The sequence below is a fragment of the Motacilla alba genome, chromosome 9 (genome assembly GCF_015832195.1).
Source record: "Motacilla alba alba isolate MOTALB_02 chromosome 9, Motacilla_alba_V1.0_pri, whole genome shotgun sequence".
Taxonomy (NCBI): Eukaryota; Metazoa; Chordata; class Aves; order Passeriformes; family Motacillidae; genus Motacilla; species Motacilla alba.
In genome coordinates, this window is record NC_052024.1 from 25,051,021 (window position 1) to 25,068,644 (window position 17,624).

The following is a 17,624-nucleotide window of genomic DNA, read 5'->3' on the forward strand; positions in this document are numbered from 1 at the left end:
TGGAAAACGTTCTCAGAAGTGACTTCAGTTCCTTGTCTACCATGTGTACAAATTATGGAGACTGGCACAAATAATTTAAAAATGCCTTTTACCTCGTGTTTAAGCACACAGAAGCACAGCATTGGGGAGTGTCATCCAGAAGCCTTGACCTCAGTCCTCCAGAAGAAAAACTCTTGATGAACTGAAAGAAAGCAATTGATGCTTTGCTTTTCAGACAGTAATTTAGATGGAGAAAAGGCACCTTTCAGCCTTCTCCCTCTCTCTAGCACCCAGGGGAAGAGAATTCAGTGTGAGCTGCCAAGATTTTCCCTGTTCTTAGGGGAGCACCTAAAGATGCCACCTCAGGATTTCATGCAGGGCTCAGATGGGGCATTGTTCTTTCTTCCGAGACCCCAAGTGCCAGTGACACGAGTGGGTCAGTGCTTCTTGGCCCCAGCTCCCTGCTGAGTCAAGGTGAGACCATCCGTGTTTCACTGCGGCACCCCCGAGACAGCAAACACCGGCCAGCGAATTCCACCAGTAAAGTTCTGACTGGCTTGCACAGAACCCCATTCCTGCCGACCCTGCTGAGCTCCCACAGCTCACATTTGATTTTGAACTCGTCTGAACAATTTCAGAACCTTTCAGAAGATACTTGAGGCTTTATCTTATCTTTAAAATTTTGTATTGCCTTTACATCTGCAGTCAAACTCCTCCTGGAGGGGTTTGCCCGAGGATGACACACTCTCAGCAGGAAGGGGCTGTCAGTCGGGTTCGTGGCTGTTAGACACCTCCGGAGCACAGACACACGCCTCTGCAGCGAGAGGAGGCCTGTCCCCCAAAACCCAGCTGCAGGTGTCCCGGCCGGTCTTGGGAGGGGTCGTGCACGAATCCCCCCGGACAGGGAACGCTCTTCCCTCGTGTGCGAGGCAGCCGAGCCCCGGCGGGCGGGCCGGGGCATGCGGGGCTCCCGTGCGGGGCCGGGGCATGCGGGGCTGCTGTGCGGGGCTCCCGTGCGGGGTTCCCGTGCGGGATGCGGGGCTCCCGTGCGGGGTTCCCGTGCGGGGCGCGCAGGGAGCGGCGGTGCCGGTCCCGCAGCATCCCCGGAGAGGCGGCGGGCGCTCCTGCCGTCCCCGCCCCGCAGCGAGCGGTGCCGATCGGGCTGCGGGGAGCCCGGGCATCCCCCCGGGAGGAGGAGGCGGTGTCGGGTTTGTCCCCGTCCTGCCCGGCCCCGGGGGGAACGCGCAGGTGGGGACGCGCAGGTGGGGACGCGCGGCCGGTGCCGGTCCCGGTGCGGGTTTGTGCGAGGGATGCGAAATGAGTTAATTTCGCTTGGAATAGTTCCTGGCGGGGAAGGAGCTGACGTGTGGAGACGCCTCCGGGGGATGAGCCGGCGGCGGGGTCGGGAACGCTCCGCAGAGCCGGGCCAGGTCCGCGCCGGGAAACACGCGGGGAGGCGCGGCGGGCACCGGCTGCAGCTGCCCCGGCGCTCCCGGCGGGACTCCGGCTTCTCCTGCGAGCGGCAGCTCCCGGCACGCCGCGCCGGGCAGGGGCACAGCGGGGCGGCCGTCAAATGACAGCCTTTAGGTCGTGACACGGATCCCTCGCTGAGGGGAAACCCGAGCGTTTGGGGGCTGGTTCGTGGGCGGGTTTTTCTTTCAAGTCGAGAATTCTTTTTTGCTTATGGCTTAACCCCGAGCGGCTGGGCTCGGCTGGCGCTGGAGCGCCCGCGTGTTCTGCTTCCCCTGCAGGAGCCCGTCCGCCCGCCGCCGCCGCTGGGGACGGCAGCGCAGGGAGATCCCCGCAGGATGGGGGCCCCGCGCAGGGAGCGGCCCCGCTGGCTGGGCACGCTCCTGGCCGCCTGCCTGGCCACCCTGCCGGCCGTCAGCGCCTGTCCCCGGCCCTGCGCCTGCCACGGCCCCGCCGAGCTCCACTGCACCTTCCGCTACTTCACCGCCGTGCCCCCGCGCATCCCGCCGGACGTGCAGCGCATCAACCTGGGGTACGTGCAGCTCCGGCAGCCGGGCGCTCGGCTTGCCTTGCAACGCCCTGCACAGCAGTAATTAACCGTCCGGATTTAGGGCTAAAAGTTAACCACAGCGATAGGTGAGTCTGTAGTGTTCTGCGGGGCTCAGCAGCCACAGCCAGCAGAGCCCGAGACCACCCACAGCAAGGAGAAACTTTGGGGATCTAGCACAGGACACTGAGAACCCCAGAAAGCTCTTTTGAACCTAGCTTTCCTTTGTGTTACCTGCATGTGTTGTGTCTGTAGCACGGAACGTGGAAGGAGGCTGGAATAGATTTCTCTCTGGGGAAGGATAGTCCAGAGCTCAGAAAGGGGTCTGGAAAAGGAGCACGGGTATTGACATCTGCACAGAGTTTGCAGTGATGTAACACCGAAGTCGGGGCTGAGATCCCCCTGTGAGCCATTCACTTGAGGGCTGCACTCCACGATCCTCCTGGGTCCCTTGGGATTCAGCCTGGTCTGTGATTCTGTCACTACAGTGTCCCACAGCGTGGGGTCTGTGCTTTCACCTGCTGAGTTCAAGGGAAATTTCACTTGTCTGGCCATGTCAGCCTCCATGGTGGCTCCGTTCTCTGTGTGGTTAAAGGAGCAGGGAACAGATCATACCCAGGCTTGTCTGGCCCCTTCGTGCAGATTCCAGCAAGTGTCCTCTCTCTTAAATCAAACGATGAGACCCATCAGCAGTATTTGATCTGTGTGTCCCTTTTGATAGACATAACCTTTGAACCATCCAGAAAATATACACAGAATGTACAAGTGTCTGCAGAAAATACACAAGGACTTTTCACTGAAGTGGTGGCAAAGTGAGCACAGGCAGATGCGTTCCATGCTTGCTGTCGCTCTCCCCATCCACTGGGAATTCGCCATCAGAACCCTGTCCTGGAGAAGTGACCACCTTTTGTGCTAACCTGAAGGAATTACTTTCCTCTTGGCAAGGGGAGTGCTGCTTACCTTTAGCCTCTCCCAGAGAGTGGTTCTTTTGTTTTGGGTTGGTTGGATTTAAAAGCTGCGAGCTGGGGCTGACTAAACCCATCCTGTACAGCTACAACAGCCTGAGAAAACTCAGCCCCACGGACTTCGCTGGCCTGGAGAAACTGGAGTTACTGATGCTGCACAGCAATGAGATCAGCACGATCCCTGAGAAGGTGTTCAGTGATTTACGTTCGCTGCAGGTAAGAGCTAAATGAGCCAGTGTTAATTTTGTTATGATTTAACTCTCGGTGATGCTGGTAAGCAGCCACAGAGCAGCCTTCTGCAGCCTTTCGGTTTCCTGTTTCTCACCTTATTCACGTGAAGGCCAATGGCCTTCAAAATCCAGTGTCCCAGTGGGAAATGTCTTTCCTTCCCAGGCAGGCACTCGCGTACAGGGTGCAGAGCACGACAAACACCTCGGCAGATTTCTCTCAGCTGTACCTGAGCAGGCAACTGCAGCCAAAACTCTCTTCCCACAGACGGGAAAGGCTGCGAAGCTCCAACTGCTGTGTCTGGAAAAGGAACCGGTCATTGTTAATTTGTTAGTCAGTTTGGGGCTTTTTGAGGCTTTTTTTCCATTGAGATTTCCCTTTCCCTTCAGTGCAATCCTGTCTCTTTCCAGACTTCATGAAAAAAAGGCCAAACTGTGCAGAAACTTAACACACTGCATACAAACACTTCAGTTCTTTAAAGAAACTCCAGTTACCTGGCATTCCAGGTCTGGAGAAGAACTTTCGCTGCAAAGGGCAACCTTCAGCAGCATTTATTAGGGGTTCTGTAACTGTAACATGGCCTAACACCATGCATTTGTTACTTTTTCATGAACAGGTCTTAAAAATGAGTTACAACAAGGTCAGAGTGCTTCAGCAGGATGTATTTTATGGCCTGAACAGCTTGGTGCGGCTGCATATGGACCACAATCAAATTGAATTTGTGAATCCCAATGTTTTCTATGGACTCACTTCCTTGAGGTTGGTCCACCTGGATGGAAATTTACTTCAGCAGCTGCATCCAGACACTTTTGTCACCTTGCGCTACAGCCAGGTATTCAGAATATCCTTCCTGAAGCACATCTCTCTGTCTGACAACGGGCTGACTTCACTTCCACAGGAGATGTTTTCCTACATGTCAGAGCTGGAGAGCATTTACCTCCACGGAAACCCCTGGTCCTGTGACTGCAGCCTGCAGGGGTTGGCAGGGTGGGCACAGGAGAGACCAGGTGAGCTGCAGGCTTTGTTTGTGCTCTTTCATCCTGTCGTAGCATCTTACTCTTCCTGATACAGGTAATTGTCCTTTGTTCATCTGTTTATTCTCCCAGAAAAGACTGGGAGAGAGGATTTGTGTGGGTGTGTGCTGTCGGGATAAAGAGATTAACACCACTGTGTTTCCCAGATTAAATTAATCTAGTGGATTCATCCCCAAGCGCAGCTTCCCTTAATGGAGAATTTTCCTTGGCCAGTCCAAAGCTTCTGTGCACTGGGAGAATCCACAGGGAACAATATTACCTCTGTGGAATTGGCAAGAGTAAGAGCCACATTGCACTTGATTCTTTAAAAGAAACTCAGGAACTCAAGGGACTCTAGGACTTTCTCTGCTGCTGCCATTCACATGTCACTTCAAGCTCTGGTTTTATTTTATTCAAAAGAACCACTTGTTAGTAGCTATATGTCATTTTTAACACTAAAACTTGTCGCACAGAAACTCACTGAAGTTTTCTTCCCCTCAGATGTTATAAAGTGCAGAAAAGAGAGAAGCTCTGGTGTCCAGCAATGCCCAGTCTGTGCTAGACCCAAAACTCATAATGGGAGAAGTTTAGTGGATCTCCCCCCTGCATCTTTCAGCTGCACCAAGCCAGTCATCCATGACTCCCTGAAATCCAGAAACCTCACTGTGCCAGATGATGGGGATTTCAGTTTCGTGTCTCCCAAGGACTTGATAGCCCCGATAGGATCTGTGGTTTTGAATATGACTGACCAAGCAGGAAATCGGGGCAACTTGGTTTGCAATGTCCAGAGGCCTGAAGAAATGTCACCCATCTCATTTGAGAAAAATGGCCCCAGTAGAGTGCTCAAAACCTCGTTCTCAACATCCCTGGTGTGTGGCATTGATTCTGGACACATCCAGCAGCTGTGGAGCATCCTGGCACTGTACAGCAGCTCTCCTTTGAAGCTGGAGCAAACCGCGAGGACAGGCGACGAGCCTGCTGTTAGCTGCAGATACAAGCAGATCCACAGTGAGAGAGACGAGCTCTTCACCAGCGTCGAGGCTGAGCTGCGGGCCGAGCCAGCGTGGCTGATGCAGAGCCAGGTGTCCCTGCAGCTGGACAGGACAGCCACCACGCTCAGCACGCTGCACGTCCGCTACGCCACCGCGGCCCAGCTGGCTCTGCCCGGCCACGACAGGGAGCAGGGCAGACACGCCTGGGCCATCATTGCCAGGGACAACGGCACCCAAACGGAGCACACCGTGCTGGTGGGGGGCACCGTGGAGCTGGGGTGCCAGGCAGCTGGGCAGCCAGCTCCTGCGCTGGAGTGGGTGTTGGCCGATGGCAGCAAAGTGCCAGCCCCGCACATCAGCGAGGATGGCAGGATCGCGGTCCTCAAAAGCGGGGTGCTGACGCTGAGGACCGCTGACGTGTTCGACTCGGGGCTCTATCACTGCATCAGCACCAACCACGAGGACGCTGATGTGCTCACCTTCCGGATCACGGTGGTGGATCCTCACGTGGAGAGCAGCGGAGCCAACGGAGCCCGGCTGGTGGCTGCTCTCGGCAGCACGCTCCACCTCCCCTGCACATCCACGGCTGCCCCCGACGCTGCCGTCACCTGGGTGCTGCCTGGGCACACGATTCTCCGCCAGTCTGCTGGAAACAAGCACATTTTTGCCAATGGCACCTTGAGAATACAAGGGCTGACGCTGCGGGATGTGGGCTACTTCCGATGCGTGGCAGCCAACCGCTACGGTGCCGATCTTTTGGTTCTCCAGGTGCTGCTGGGGCAGGATGAAACTGCTCCGAAGGAAAAGCACGGGGCTCTGGGAGACTGGGAAGAAGGCTCTGGCGATGAGCTGCTGCGCTCTGCTGCAGCGCAGACACAGCCCTCAGGCACCCCAGGAGCCCTGAGAGCGCGGGGGGAACCTGCTGCCGCAGCAGCCGGCAGCCAGGGCGCACGGAGCGCGCCTCAGAGGAACAGCCACGGGAAAACACCCCGCTGGCCGGGAGACAGAACAGCCCGGCGCCTCAGGGGACACAGGAGACAGTTTGTTTCCTCAGGCAGGAGAGCTGATCCACAGCGCTGGGCAGCCTTGCTGGAGAAAACAAAGAGGAACTCGACAGTGGCCGACAAACGAGGAGGAGCTGCTGCAGAACCACCCATTCAGGTCCCTAAGCTCTCAGAGGTACCTGAGGATGAGGAGGAGACATCTGGTGATCTCGTCTCTCCAGAAGAAGAATTCCTGATGCCAGCAACAGAGAGATCCCCAGTGTCTGCTCTGGGCAGAGCAACAGAACTCACGATCACTGCAGGGCCCAAGGAGACCGCGAGTCCCCCTCCTGCCCGGAGCACCTCCCTCCTGCTCACAGAGCCTCCAGCTCCCCTACCCTCGCCTCTTCCACGCTCTGCGGCACCTGCCAACAAAAGGCTGCAAACACTTCCAAGACCTACAGACTCGTGGGAAAGATCTGATTTGAGTCAAATGCCAGCAAATGGTGTAAAACAGCCAACTGTACCCGGTGGAACAGCCTCACTCTTCCCTGCTGGGCAAAAGTCAATATATTCTGGGGAAAGTAGTAATCAGCATCTAAAGTCTGCGTCCGTGACACCCACGGCAGAAGCTACAGGCACCAGCAAGGCTGGAACTCCCCCAGACACAGCAGACAAGTCACGTATTTTTCCTGAGTCTACTGGTGATGGCTCCACCAAAACAGGTCACCAGGTTCCTGTGGTGGCAGTCAATGCAGCGAGCTCTGAATTTGGCCCCATTTATTTTCACAGTACTCAGAAAGGAGGAACCCCTAACCCACCACTGGCCTCGCCTTTTGCTACTGGTCAGCAAATTCAGGTTATCCAGGGCGCTCCAACTCACCCAGCCCAGCTCCAGCAGCACTATGGAAGACGAAGGAAAGTTTCTGGTCGCAGGCGAATTGTTAGACCAGGGCGTATCCCAGGTATGAAAGAGCCCCGAGACAATTCTGGGAGGCCAGGGTCTGCCAGAGCAGGTGCAGCTGTGGCTGCAGGTGTTCAACTGAACATGAGCTATGCATCAAATGTACCAAGCTTAAATAACTCCAGCAGCTCCATCAATCCATTTAGCCCAGGAACACCCCAGTCTTTGCCCTCCACCATGAAAATGCCGTTGGAGCACCCCGTGGGTACCCGTCAAAACACAGCTTTCCTCAGGGAGGAGGGCAAGAAACATGGTGCAAGGCCAAAAGCTGCTGCCACAGTGGTGTCTGTCGCTGCAGAGCACACTGCCACTACTGCAGCCAGTGGCTTGGGTGTGATGGGCCTAAAGCCCACAGTTACACTTGTTACTACTCCTCGAACCAACACCAGAGCCACCAAAAGTAAAATACCCAGAGTGGGCGGAAGGAGAGGTCAGAGGAGGAAGAGGCCTCCTAAAACACCTGCCCCAGAGCGTGGGGCTGCAGCCCGGAGCACTGCAGCCACCCCTGCAGTGAGCACAGGCACCCCTGCAGCAAGCACAGCCACCCCTGCAGCCCAGAGCACTGCAGGAACCCCTGCAGCCCAGAGCACAGCCACCCCTGCAGCGACCACAGCCACCCCTGCAGTCCAGAGCACTGCAGCCACCCCTGGAGTGAGCACAGCTACCCCTGCAGCCCAGAGCACTGCAGCCACCCCTGCAGCCCGGAGCACTGCAGCCACCCCTGGAGTGAGCACAGCCACCCCTGCAGCCCAGAGCACTGCAGCCACCCCTGGAGTGAGCACAGCCACCCCTGCAGCAAGCACAGCCACCCCTGCAGCCCAGAGCACTGCAGCCACCCCTGGAGTGAGCACAGCCACCCCTGCAGCCCAGAGCACTGCAGCCACCCCTGGAGTGAGCACAGCCACCCCTGCAGCAAGCACAGCCACCCCTGCAGCCCAGAGCACTGCAGCCACCCCTGGAGTGAGCACAGCTACCCCTGCAGCCCGGAGCACTGCAGCCTCCCCTGTAGCAAGCACAGCCACCCCCACGGTGACAGCTCCTACATCAGCAGCTGTTCCTCCAGGCCCTGCACCTGCAAAACCTCTCCCTGGGAGCATCAGTGCAGTCTCCAGGACCAGAGCACCAGCACTGGGGGTCCCTGACAGCCCCGAGGCACCGAGGCACAGGCCCACGGCAGCCACACAGTCAGCAGCAGCCCCGGGCACCTGGAGGGACACCCAGTCAGCAACGCCTCTGCCTGGCAGTGTGACTGCTCAGAGCCCCCCCACGGCACCCCAAACCACACCAGCCTGGCAGAGCAACACCCAGCTGGCCACCACAGCCGCTGCTAGTCCCGCCCAGACCCCCACCACGGGTGTCCAAACCTCTCCACGGCTGGGCGAGCCCCCCGGTGCCCCGCCTGCTGCAGCCAGTGCCCCGTCAGGGCCGGCACCTGCCCCGCACACCAGGGCCAGCGCCAGGGCCGGGGAAAAGCCCAGCCTGGACGTGGGCGAGGGAGCTGCCCAGGAGCAGCCGGCGGCGCAGCCCACGCTGCCCGCAGGAGCCGTGCCCAGCGCTCCCAGCGCTCCCAGCACCCAGCACCCCATCCCACTGCCAGCCCCCACCGCAGCCCCCCCGAGAGCCTCCTGGCCCCCGCGGGGGCACGGCCAGCCCCAGCCCGGGCCGCCTCCCGCGGGCACGGACCGGGGCAGCGCGCTGCAGCCGCCACGGAGCGCACCGCCCTGCGCAGGGGACAGCGACAGCTCCGCCGGTGCCTGGCCTGAAAGGCGACAGCGTGAAGACACCACCACCCTCCCCAGTCCCACCACCTTCGGCTCTGCAAGCAGAAACCATTTCTCCAAGCCCAGAATAGTCGGAGGGAAATTGGCTGCTTTCACTCTGCCGGCAAATTCGGATGCTTTTATTCCGTGTGAAGCTACTGGGAACCCCCCTCCAACAATACAGTGGACCAAGATACCAACAGGTGAGCTTGATAAACCTCTCTAGAACTTACCTTCCATTAGTCCTGTAATTTGGCACCTCTTCTGTGTGCCAAACTCAAGCACAGTTGCTTAGTTTCAGAGTACTGTGAAATAGAAGTGAAAAGTAAGATTGGAAACAGTGACAGAGACTCACTGGAGCATCCTAGTGCTGATTCTGGACCAGATCTTTAGTGAAATGATTAAAAAATCAAATGTGTGTTTAATTATAGTTCCCTGCTTACTGTGGGAAGATTTCAGTATTTATTGTACATTACCTGCTATTCCAGGACAGTGAGACCAGCAAAAACAAAAATGTGGTGAAAACCACTCAAATTGAGTCCCAACTGTGCCAGGTTTGGATTGCAAAGCCCCACGTGCTTTATCCAAACTCTGCCTCTGCTGGACATTCAGCTTCATTCTTACTTTAAAGCTTTCTCATTCTATATGCAGAGTTCTCTGATTTCTTTCCGGTTTATCGCTGTTGTCTTGGTTATTTGGGCAGGGCAGAGCAGGCCAGGGTATTTAGGACTGAGGAAAATGCAACAAGAGGCAGGCAGTGCCAGGCTGTCCCAGGTAATCCCAGGCAGTCCTGGCTTGTCCCGGGCTATGCCAGGCAGTCCAGGCAGACCCAGGCAGACCCAGGCACTACCAGGCAGTCCGAACAGTGCCAAGCTGTGCCAGGCTGTCCAGGCTGTCCCAGGCAGTCCGAACAGTGCCAGGCTGTGCCAGGCTGTCCCGGGCAGTCCGAACAGTGCCAGGCTGTGCCAGGCTGTGCCGGACTGTGCCGGGCAGTCCAGGCAGTCGGGCAGCGCCAGGCAGTGACCGCTCCGTGCCTTGCTCCGCAGGGCGCGATGCCGCGGACGGCGGTGCCGGCCGCTGGTCGGTGCTGCCCAACGGGACGCTGGCCATCGCCCGGGCGGGGCTGCAGGACGGCGGGCAGTACCTGTGCACGGCGGCCAACGCGCTGGGCTCGGCCCGGCTGCTGGTCACGCTGGCCGTGCTGGCGCTCCCGCCCCGCATCGCCCGCGGCCGCCCGCTGACCGCGCACTCCGGGAGCGCCGCGGCGCTGCCGTGCCGGGCCCGGGGCAGCCCCCCGCCCAGCATCTCCTGGCTGCTGCCCGACGGCACCGAGCTCGGGCAGCGCCCCGCGGGCGGCGGCAGGGCGAGCGTGGGGCCGGACGGCACGCTGCTGCTCCGGGCCGTCACCGTGCGCGACAGGGGCGTCTACACCTGCCTGGCCAGGAACGCCGCGGGCACCGACACGCTGCCCCTCCGGCTGCAGGTGGTGGCGGCGCCTCCCGTCATCCTGGAGGAGAAGAGGCAAAACGTGATGGGAACGGCGGGGGAGAGCCTGAGCCTGCCGTGCACGGCGCAGGGCCAGCCCCAGCCCGGCGTGCACTGGGTGCTGCCCGCCGGCGCGGTGCTGCAGCCCCTGCAGCTGCGGCACGCCCGGCTCTTCGTGTTCTCCAACGGCACGCTGCACCTGGGCGCCACGGCCCCCGCCGACAGCGGCACCTACGAGTGCATCGCCACCAGCTCCACGGGCTCGGACAGGAGGGTGGTCAGCCTCGTGGTGCAGCGCAGAGACACGCTGCCGAAAATTGCCGTGGCCTCTCGAGAACTGACCCGGCTGGACTTTGGGGAGAGGTTGCTTCTGAACTGTACCGCAAGCGGGGAGCCCAAGCCCAGGATCATCTGGAGGTTGCCCTCCAAGGCTGTTGTGGACCAGTGGCACAGGTATGACCCTTTTTTTCCTCCTCCTCTTTGGAGCTTCAAGCACTGTCTGCTCTGGTGCTCATATAAGAGCTTATTACAGCACTAATACACTGAGAACTAAACCAAACTTTAGGCTTTAACAGCTGCAAAACATCTGTTCTAACAGCATCTATATCTAATAGCACACCTACTAACAGATGACACCAATTGCCATACACGAGTGGGGTCTCAAAACAGGTACAAGTCCCATTTGAATTAAGGTAATTACTGTCACCATTACTGTCACCATGCACTGGCTGACTGCTGTCAGCTTAGAGGAGGGGAAGTTATTTGTACCAGATTGGTGAAGCAGGGCTCAGGAGGGAGAGGTTTCTTCCATCTCTGCCGTGTCTACCTTTGGGGGTGTCCCCCCACCCCCGGCCACTTCACCTCCACCTTAGGAGAGACAGCCCCAGCTCAGGGTGCTCCCAGCAGAGCCAGCACTGCTCACATCCACACAACACCAAAACTGACACTGACACCAGGGTAGGACACGCTGGGTGGGCAGGAGGCATGGGCACAGGCCTCTGGAAAGGCCTTCTGTGCTGCTAACACATTCAGTCCCTTCCAGGGCTCAGTGCTCACCCCCAGAACTTGCTTCCATAATTCTTTTCCTCTCTCTCTCTCCCCCAACAGAATGGGAAGTCGGATCCATGTCTACCCCAATGGATCCTTGGCTATTGAGGCAGTTACAGAAAAGGATGCGGGTGATTACCTGTGCGTCGCCAGAAACAGAATTGGGGATGATGTGATACTGATGAAAGTCAGCATCGCAATGAAGCCGGCCAAGATTGACCACAAACAGCAGTTCAAGAAGCTGGTGCCCTATGGGAAGGATTTCAGAGTGGACTGCAAGGCCTCGGGGTCGCCCACACCAGAAATATCCTGGGGCCTGCCAGACGGGACGGTGGTGAACAACGCGATGCTGGCAGATGACAGCGGGCACCGGGCTCGCCGGTACGTCCTCTTCGACAATGGCACTCTGCACCTCAGCAAAGCTGGAGTGGCAGAAGGAGGAGACTACACGTGCTACGCCCAGAACACTCTGGGGAGGGACGAGATGAAGATCCACGTCACGGTCGTTGTGGCAGCCCCTCAAATAAAGCACAACTACAGGACACACGTGGCAGTGACAGCTGGAGACACAGCCCTGCTGGACTGTGAGGCTGCCGGAGAGCCCAGGGCACAGATATTCTGGTTGCTGCCCTCCGGCGAGACCATCTCCTCGTCCACAGACAGGCACTCCCTGCACGCCAACGGCTCGCTCTCCGTCAGCCAGGCCAGCCTGCTGGATGCTGGGCAGTACCTGTGCGTGGCTCGGAACCCCGGCGGGGACGACAGCAAGCTGTACAAGCTGGAGGTGGCTGCTAAACCCCCCACCATAAACGGTTTGTACAGGAACAAAACGATCATGAAGGTGACGGCAGTGAGGCACTCCAAGAAACACATCGACTGCCGGGCAGAAGGGACGCCTCCTCCTCAGATTATGTGGATCATGCCTGATAACATTTTGCTGACAGCCCCATATTACGGGAGCAGGATTGTGGTGCACAAAAACGGCACACTTGAGATTCGGAACATCAGGCCCTCAGACACAGCAGATTTTATCTGTGTGGCACGAAACGATGGGGGAGAGACCGTGCTGGTGGTGCAGCTGGAAGTCACAGAAATGCTACGGAGACCAACGTTCAGAAACCCTTTCAACGAAAAAATAATAGCAAAACCTGGGAAAACGATCACACTGAACTGTTCTGTGGATGGAAACCCTCCCCCGGATGTCAGCTGGATGCTGCCCAATGGCACGTGGTTTTCCAGCAGCATCAGGACACCCCAGTTTTCCACGGGAAGCAACGGCACCCTGACCATCCACAGCCCCGAGAGCCGGCACGCCGGGCGCTACCGCTGCGCTGCGCGGAACCAGGTCGGCTACATCGAAAAGCTGCTGGTCCTGGAGGTCGCCCGGAAGCCCAAGATCCTCAGCCGCCCTGCCGGGCTGGTGACGGGGGTCAGCGGGGAGCCTTTGTCCCTGCACTGCCTGGCCGAGGGCAGCCCCAGGCCCAGGCTGGCGTGGACGCTGCCCGGGGGCCGCGTGCTGCAGCGGCCGCAGCTCAGCGGGAGGCACCTGCTGCTGGAGAACGGCACCTTGGTCATCCGGGCAGCCTTGGCCCACGACGCAGGCGAGTACCTGTGCAGGGCCCACAACGACGCCGGAGACTCCTCCCTCACCGTTCCCGTCGTGGTCGCAGCCCACGCCCCGCGGATCGTGGGCAGACCCCCCCCGGCCATCCACACCATGCCCGGGGCAGCGGTTCAGCTCCACTGCGTCGTGCTGGGCCTCCCAAAACCAGAAATTACCTGGGAGTTACCTGACCGCTCCGTGCTCTCCACAGCTCGCCCGGGCCGGGGCTCTGGGGGCCAGCTGCTCCACCCCACGGGGACCCTGCTCCTGCAGAACCCCCGAGCCTCCAGCTCGGGCACGTACAGGTGCACAGCCAGGAACGGCCTGGGCACTGACACTGCAGCCACCTACGTCCACGTCATCTGAGCCAGAAACGCTGCAGGAACGGTGGGGAGCACAGGCTGCAGCCAGCTGGGCTCACCCCTGCAATGGCTCCAGTCAAAGGCAGCCACTAGCCCGTGAGTGCCTGGGCACATCACAGCATTCAGCCCGCAGCCACTGGGCAGAAGGAGAGAGGAAAGGGAAATTAGCTCTAGCGTTATTTGCTAGCGTTGGTTGTCTCCATGTTCAGGGGATCTAAATGAAAGCAAAATTAAGGCACCTCTGCTCTGCGAAGTAATGGCAAACAGTGACTATCAAACGTGGTAACTTTCTGGAGTTGTGCCCAGAGGGCTCTGGCATGGACACAGTTTGGCATCAGTTCAACACTGCCCACCTTGTATGACTGTCACAAGCACGGATCAGAGAGGGCAAGGACACCTGGGAACCGAGGAGCAGGTTTATTGGGATGCAGATTACCTTCTTCATGTTTTTAATGTTTACTATGTTCTTAAAATAAATATTCAATGATGTGACCAACTCCTGTGTGCCTGTGCCCACGCGCACTCACCAGAGAGCAGCTGCTGGGGCTGCTGCAAGCCTGGCCTGGGGAGCTGCAGCAGGAGGGGAGAGGGGAAAGAAACCCCACAGTGTTACCTGAGCCACGGCAGGAACAAACCCCACTGTTTGTCACCTGAGCCACAGAAGGGACAAACCCCACAGTGCCTGAGCCACGGCAGGGACAAACCCCACAGTGCCTGAGCCACGGCAGGGACAAACCCCACAGTGCCTGAGCCATCACAGGGACAAATCCCACAGTGCCTGAGCCACGGCAGGGACAAACCCCACAGTGCCTGAGCCACGGCAGGGACAAACCCCACAGTGCCTGAGCCATCACAGGGACAAACCCCACAGTGCCTGAGCCACGGCAGGGACAAACCCCACAGTGCCTGAGCCACGGCAGGGACAAACCCCACTGTTTGTCACCTGAGCCACAGAAGGGACAAACCCCACAGTGCCTGAGCCACAGAAGGGACAAACCCCACAGTGCCTGAGCCATCACAGGGACAAATCCCACAGTGCCTGAGCCATCACAGGGACAAACCCCACAGTGCCTGAGCCATCACAGGATCAAACCCCATAGTGCCTGAGCCACAGCAGGAACAAACCCCACAGTGCCTGAGCCATCACAGGGACAAACCCCACAGTGCCTGAGCCATCACAGGGACAAACCCCACAGTGCCTGAGCCACGGCAGGGACAAACCCCACAGTGCCTGAGCCACAGGTGCCCGGCTGTAGCGCCCTGGCACAGGGGACAGTGGGTGGGGAGGGCAGCGAGGGCAGGAGGGTGTCCTGCACAGCAAGGGCACAGGCAGCACCTGAGAACTCTCAGAAGGCCTGCTCTCACCCTGCCCTGCAGCCTCCCAGCAGGGTGCTCAGCCTGCAGAAGAGCAGGCTCCAGGGAGGCCCCGCTGCAGCTGTGGCACTGAGCACACCGGGGTCGGCACCCCAAACTCAGCACCCACCATCCATCTCTGGCCCCTCAGCTGTGCACATCTGCCTCCTAAATCCCCAGCTGTTGGTCTCATTTGACCCAGTGAAAATGCACGTGCTTCTAACGCTTTTAATTAAGTGATTCTTTGGAAATCTGATGTGCTGAATAAAACTGGAGTAATCCTGTACCCTAATAACTCCGTGGGCGCTACAGAAACCGCCCCAGCTTTGCTCAGCAAAACCTGGTGCTTACTGAAGGCAGTTTCAGTGTTTTACAAGACTTCAGCATCTTTTTCCTCTCTGAAACCAAATCCTTCACTTTAAACATGTTGTGTAATCTCCTGGCTGCCAGGCTGTCGGAACTGCTGAGGTTAGTCAAAGCACACGGAGGTTTTTGGGGGGCATAAACCCAACCCACAGCACCTTCTGCTGTGCAGGAGCTGGCAGAGGAGTCTGCACCAGGCAGGTGCCCACTGCAGCAACACTCTCCCATCAGTTTGTTCAACATATAAGAACTGTTTAAAAACCCTCCAAAATAGATTAAAATTATATAAGATTAATGCCTTTTAACTCAAAAGCTGCAATTTCAGCATGACTGTATTTTCTCTACTTTTCTATAGCAAACATCTCCCAGTTATCCTCACCCACCTTAAATATGTTTGGAAAAACTGTGGAAATAAAGGAAACTAGCATAATGAGATTAAAAAAGGATTTGGCAGCTGCAATTGCTGGGTAAAATCATTCCTTAACCCAGCAAAGGCTCCAATCCAGCAGAAAGTCCTGTCTCAAAAGTGTTCAGCTGTCTTCAAGCAACTCTGGTTTATTACTAACAATTTAATTTGAAAGGATCTTCAAACAGCAAACCCCATTTCCCCCCAGCCTGTTAGCAGTACAGCCTAAAACCAAGGGCCCCAAGCCAGGAGCAGTGCCCTGTGATGGGACACGGTGGGGCTGGGGGTGCCAGGCAGCAGGGATGCCCCTCGAGGGCAGCTGGGGCACAGGGACAGGGAGCTGTGCCAGCCACCAGCCCCTCGTGGGGCCAGGGGCTCCCCTCTCTGTCCTCGGGGGACAAAGCCCACCCTGTCCCTCCCCTGTCCCCAGGTGTTTCCTGCGTGACTGGCATGCTAGCCACTCTCTAGTATATTCTCAAGACTTCACACAGTTACAATACAGTTAGTTGTATTTGGAGCTTCAGAAATAAGTATTTAATATTTGTAACTGGAGCCAAACTTTCAAACTTCTGCTTGGAGAAGTCACAGTGATGTTTCTCAAATCACCACGGAGTGCTGCCCTCTGGAGCCCGTAAATCACTGCAAAATTCTAACTCACTAACTAGAAGCAGCAAGGCAATCCCACGCAAAATAAGGCACCTCTCCAAAACGCTGAAAAAACGTGAGCCTGTGGATTTATTACACCTAGCAGATGGCAAATCACCCACCACGGCTCCCGGTATGAATCACAGAGGAAATAACCCACCAGAGGAAGCACTCACAAACCTGAGCAAGAGCTGGCAGGGCTGCCAGGCCCTGGCAGTGCTCTGGGAGCCCCTGTCCCCCAGCTCCTCCTGGGGAGCACCCCCCCACCAGCCAGACAGAAACGGGGACAGGGCACAGCACCGTCCTGCTTTCGCTATTAGAAAACATCCACTTTCTGCATGAATCATTTCCTTGCACTTTTACTAAATTTAGGCAAGTGGCTTTGCAAGGTTTTGGGGTTTTTTCTCCTTGTTTGAAGAACATAAGTTTTCTCTTCATCTCTGCTTTAAATGCAGCATAGAAAGCACATAATGCAAGTTTAGTGTCCCAAGCGTGAATAAAAGTAACTAAGTGTCTTGCAGGGTTCCCAAATTTAACAGAATATGAAGAGAACCCTAGAAATCTCTTCCCACGCCCACATGCCTGTGTTTTTATTTTCTTCTATTTCTTCTTGTTATCACCAGGAATGTTTCAGTCTTTCCTCTTTTTCCAAGAGGCCTTCCCAGACACTGGGAATGGCAGGATTAAAACAGGAGCACAGAGAGCAGTTCAAAGGAAATGCTGAAATTACATACATCACACTTCTAATTTCTTCACCGAATGCATGTAAGCCCTTTTGCTGAGCTCAGGCCCTCCTGGGGAGGGGTTTGACAGGTCTGAGGTGAGCATCCCACTGATGAGGACCCCAGCACATCCAGCGCAGTGGTGAACAATGCCCTGAGAGTGAAGACAAGTGTTATCCTGGGAGCTGAGGCTGCCAGGAGCCCCAGAGATCTGACCCGTGGCAGAGGCCCCAGAGGCAGCTCGTCGGCACAGACTGCCACCAGAGCCAGGAGGAATTACAGAGCCCAACAAGGGGAAAATGAGAATAAAGGCTCCAGTGCTTTCCCAAATGGAGGCACCCCACACCAGGAACCTCTAAACCTCCAAATCAAGCAGTAACAGGATGGAAAGATCACAATTACACACACACAAGCCAGGCTTAAAGCTGTAAGGAGGGGAGCCAGCTGTTTGAGCAGTGCAGAGGCTCCTGCTGCTCTGAGGATGACCTGCAGGAGCAGCAGGGCTCAGTCTGGCTGCCCTGAGCTCCTCTGCACCGTGCCAAACATGCCCCTGCCTGCAAACCAGCACTCAGCTGCAGGGCTGCGCACGCCCCGAGCAGCACAGGGCCCGTGGCTCCCCCTGGAATAAAACAGCTAGCCAGCCCCCCAGAGCTGGACACTCTGCAGCTCCCTGCTCCTCTCCACCTCCTCCCCAGCAGCTGCTGCATCTTTTCAAAACATCAGGATAGCCCCAAGCT

At 57.3% G+C, this 17,624-nt stretch overlaps 1 protein-coding gene across 1 annotated transcript; it reads left to right on the plus strand.

Annotated features, from left to right (window-relative positions):
- Nucleotides 1-1,224: 1,224 nt before the first annotated feature.
- IGSF10 (immunoglobulin superfamily member 10) lies at nucleotides 1,225-13,887 on the plus strand. Its single transcript, XM_038145251.1, has 7 exons — nucleotides 1,225-1,981; nucleotides 3,048-3,177; nucleotides 3,806-4,196; nucleotides 4,704-7,672; nucleotides 7,961-9,104; nucleotides 9,948-10,839; nucleotides 11,494-13,887. Exons 1-7 carry the CDS (start codon nucleotides 1,788-1,790, stop codon nucleotides 13,400-13,402), a joined length of 7,629 nt encoding a protein of 2,542 aa, XP_038001179.1. The 5' UTR covers nucleotides 1,225-1,787; the 3' UTR covers nucleotides 13,403-13,887.
- The last annotated feature ends 3,737 nt before the right edge of the window (nucleotides 13,888-17,624 follow it).

Coding starts and splice junctions, on each gene's coding strand:
- IGSF10 (XM_038145251.1), top strand. CDS start 1,788: ATGGGGGCCCCGCGCAGGGAGCGGCCCCGCTGGCTGGGCACGCTCCTG. Junction 1,982..3,047: donor GTGCAGCGCATCAACCTGGG/GTACGTGCAGCT, acceptor CATCCTGTACAG/CTACAACAGCCTGAGAAAAC. Junction 9,105..9,947: donor GTGGACCAAGATACCAACAG/GTGAGCTTGATA, acceptor CTTGCTCCGCAG/GGCGCGATGCCGCGGACGGC.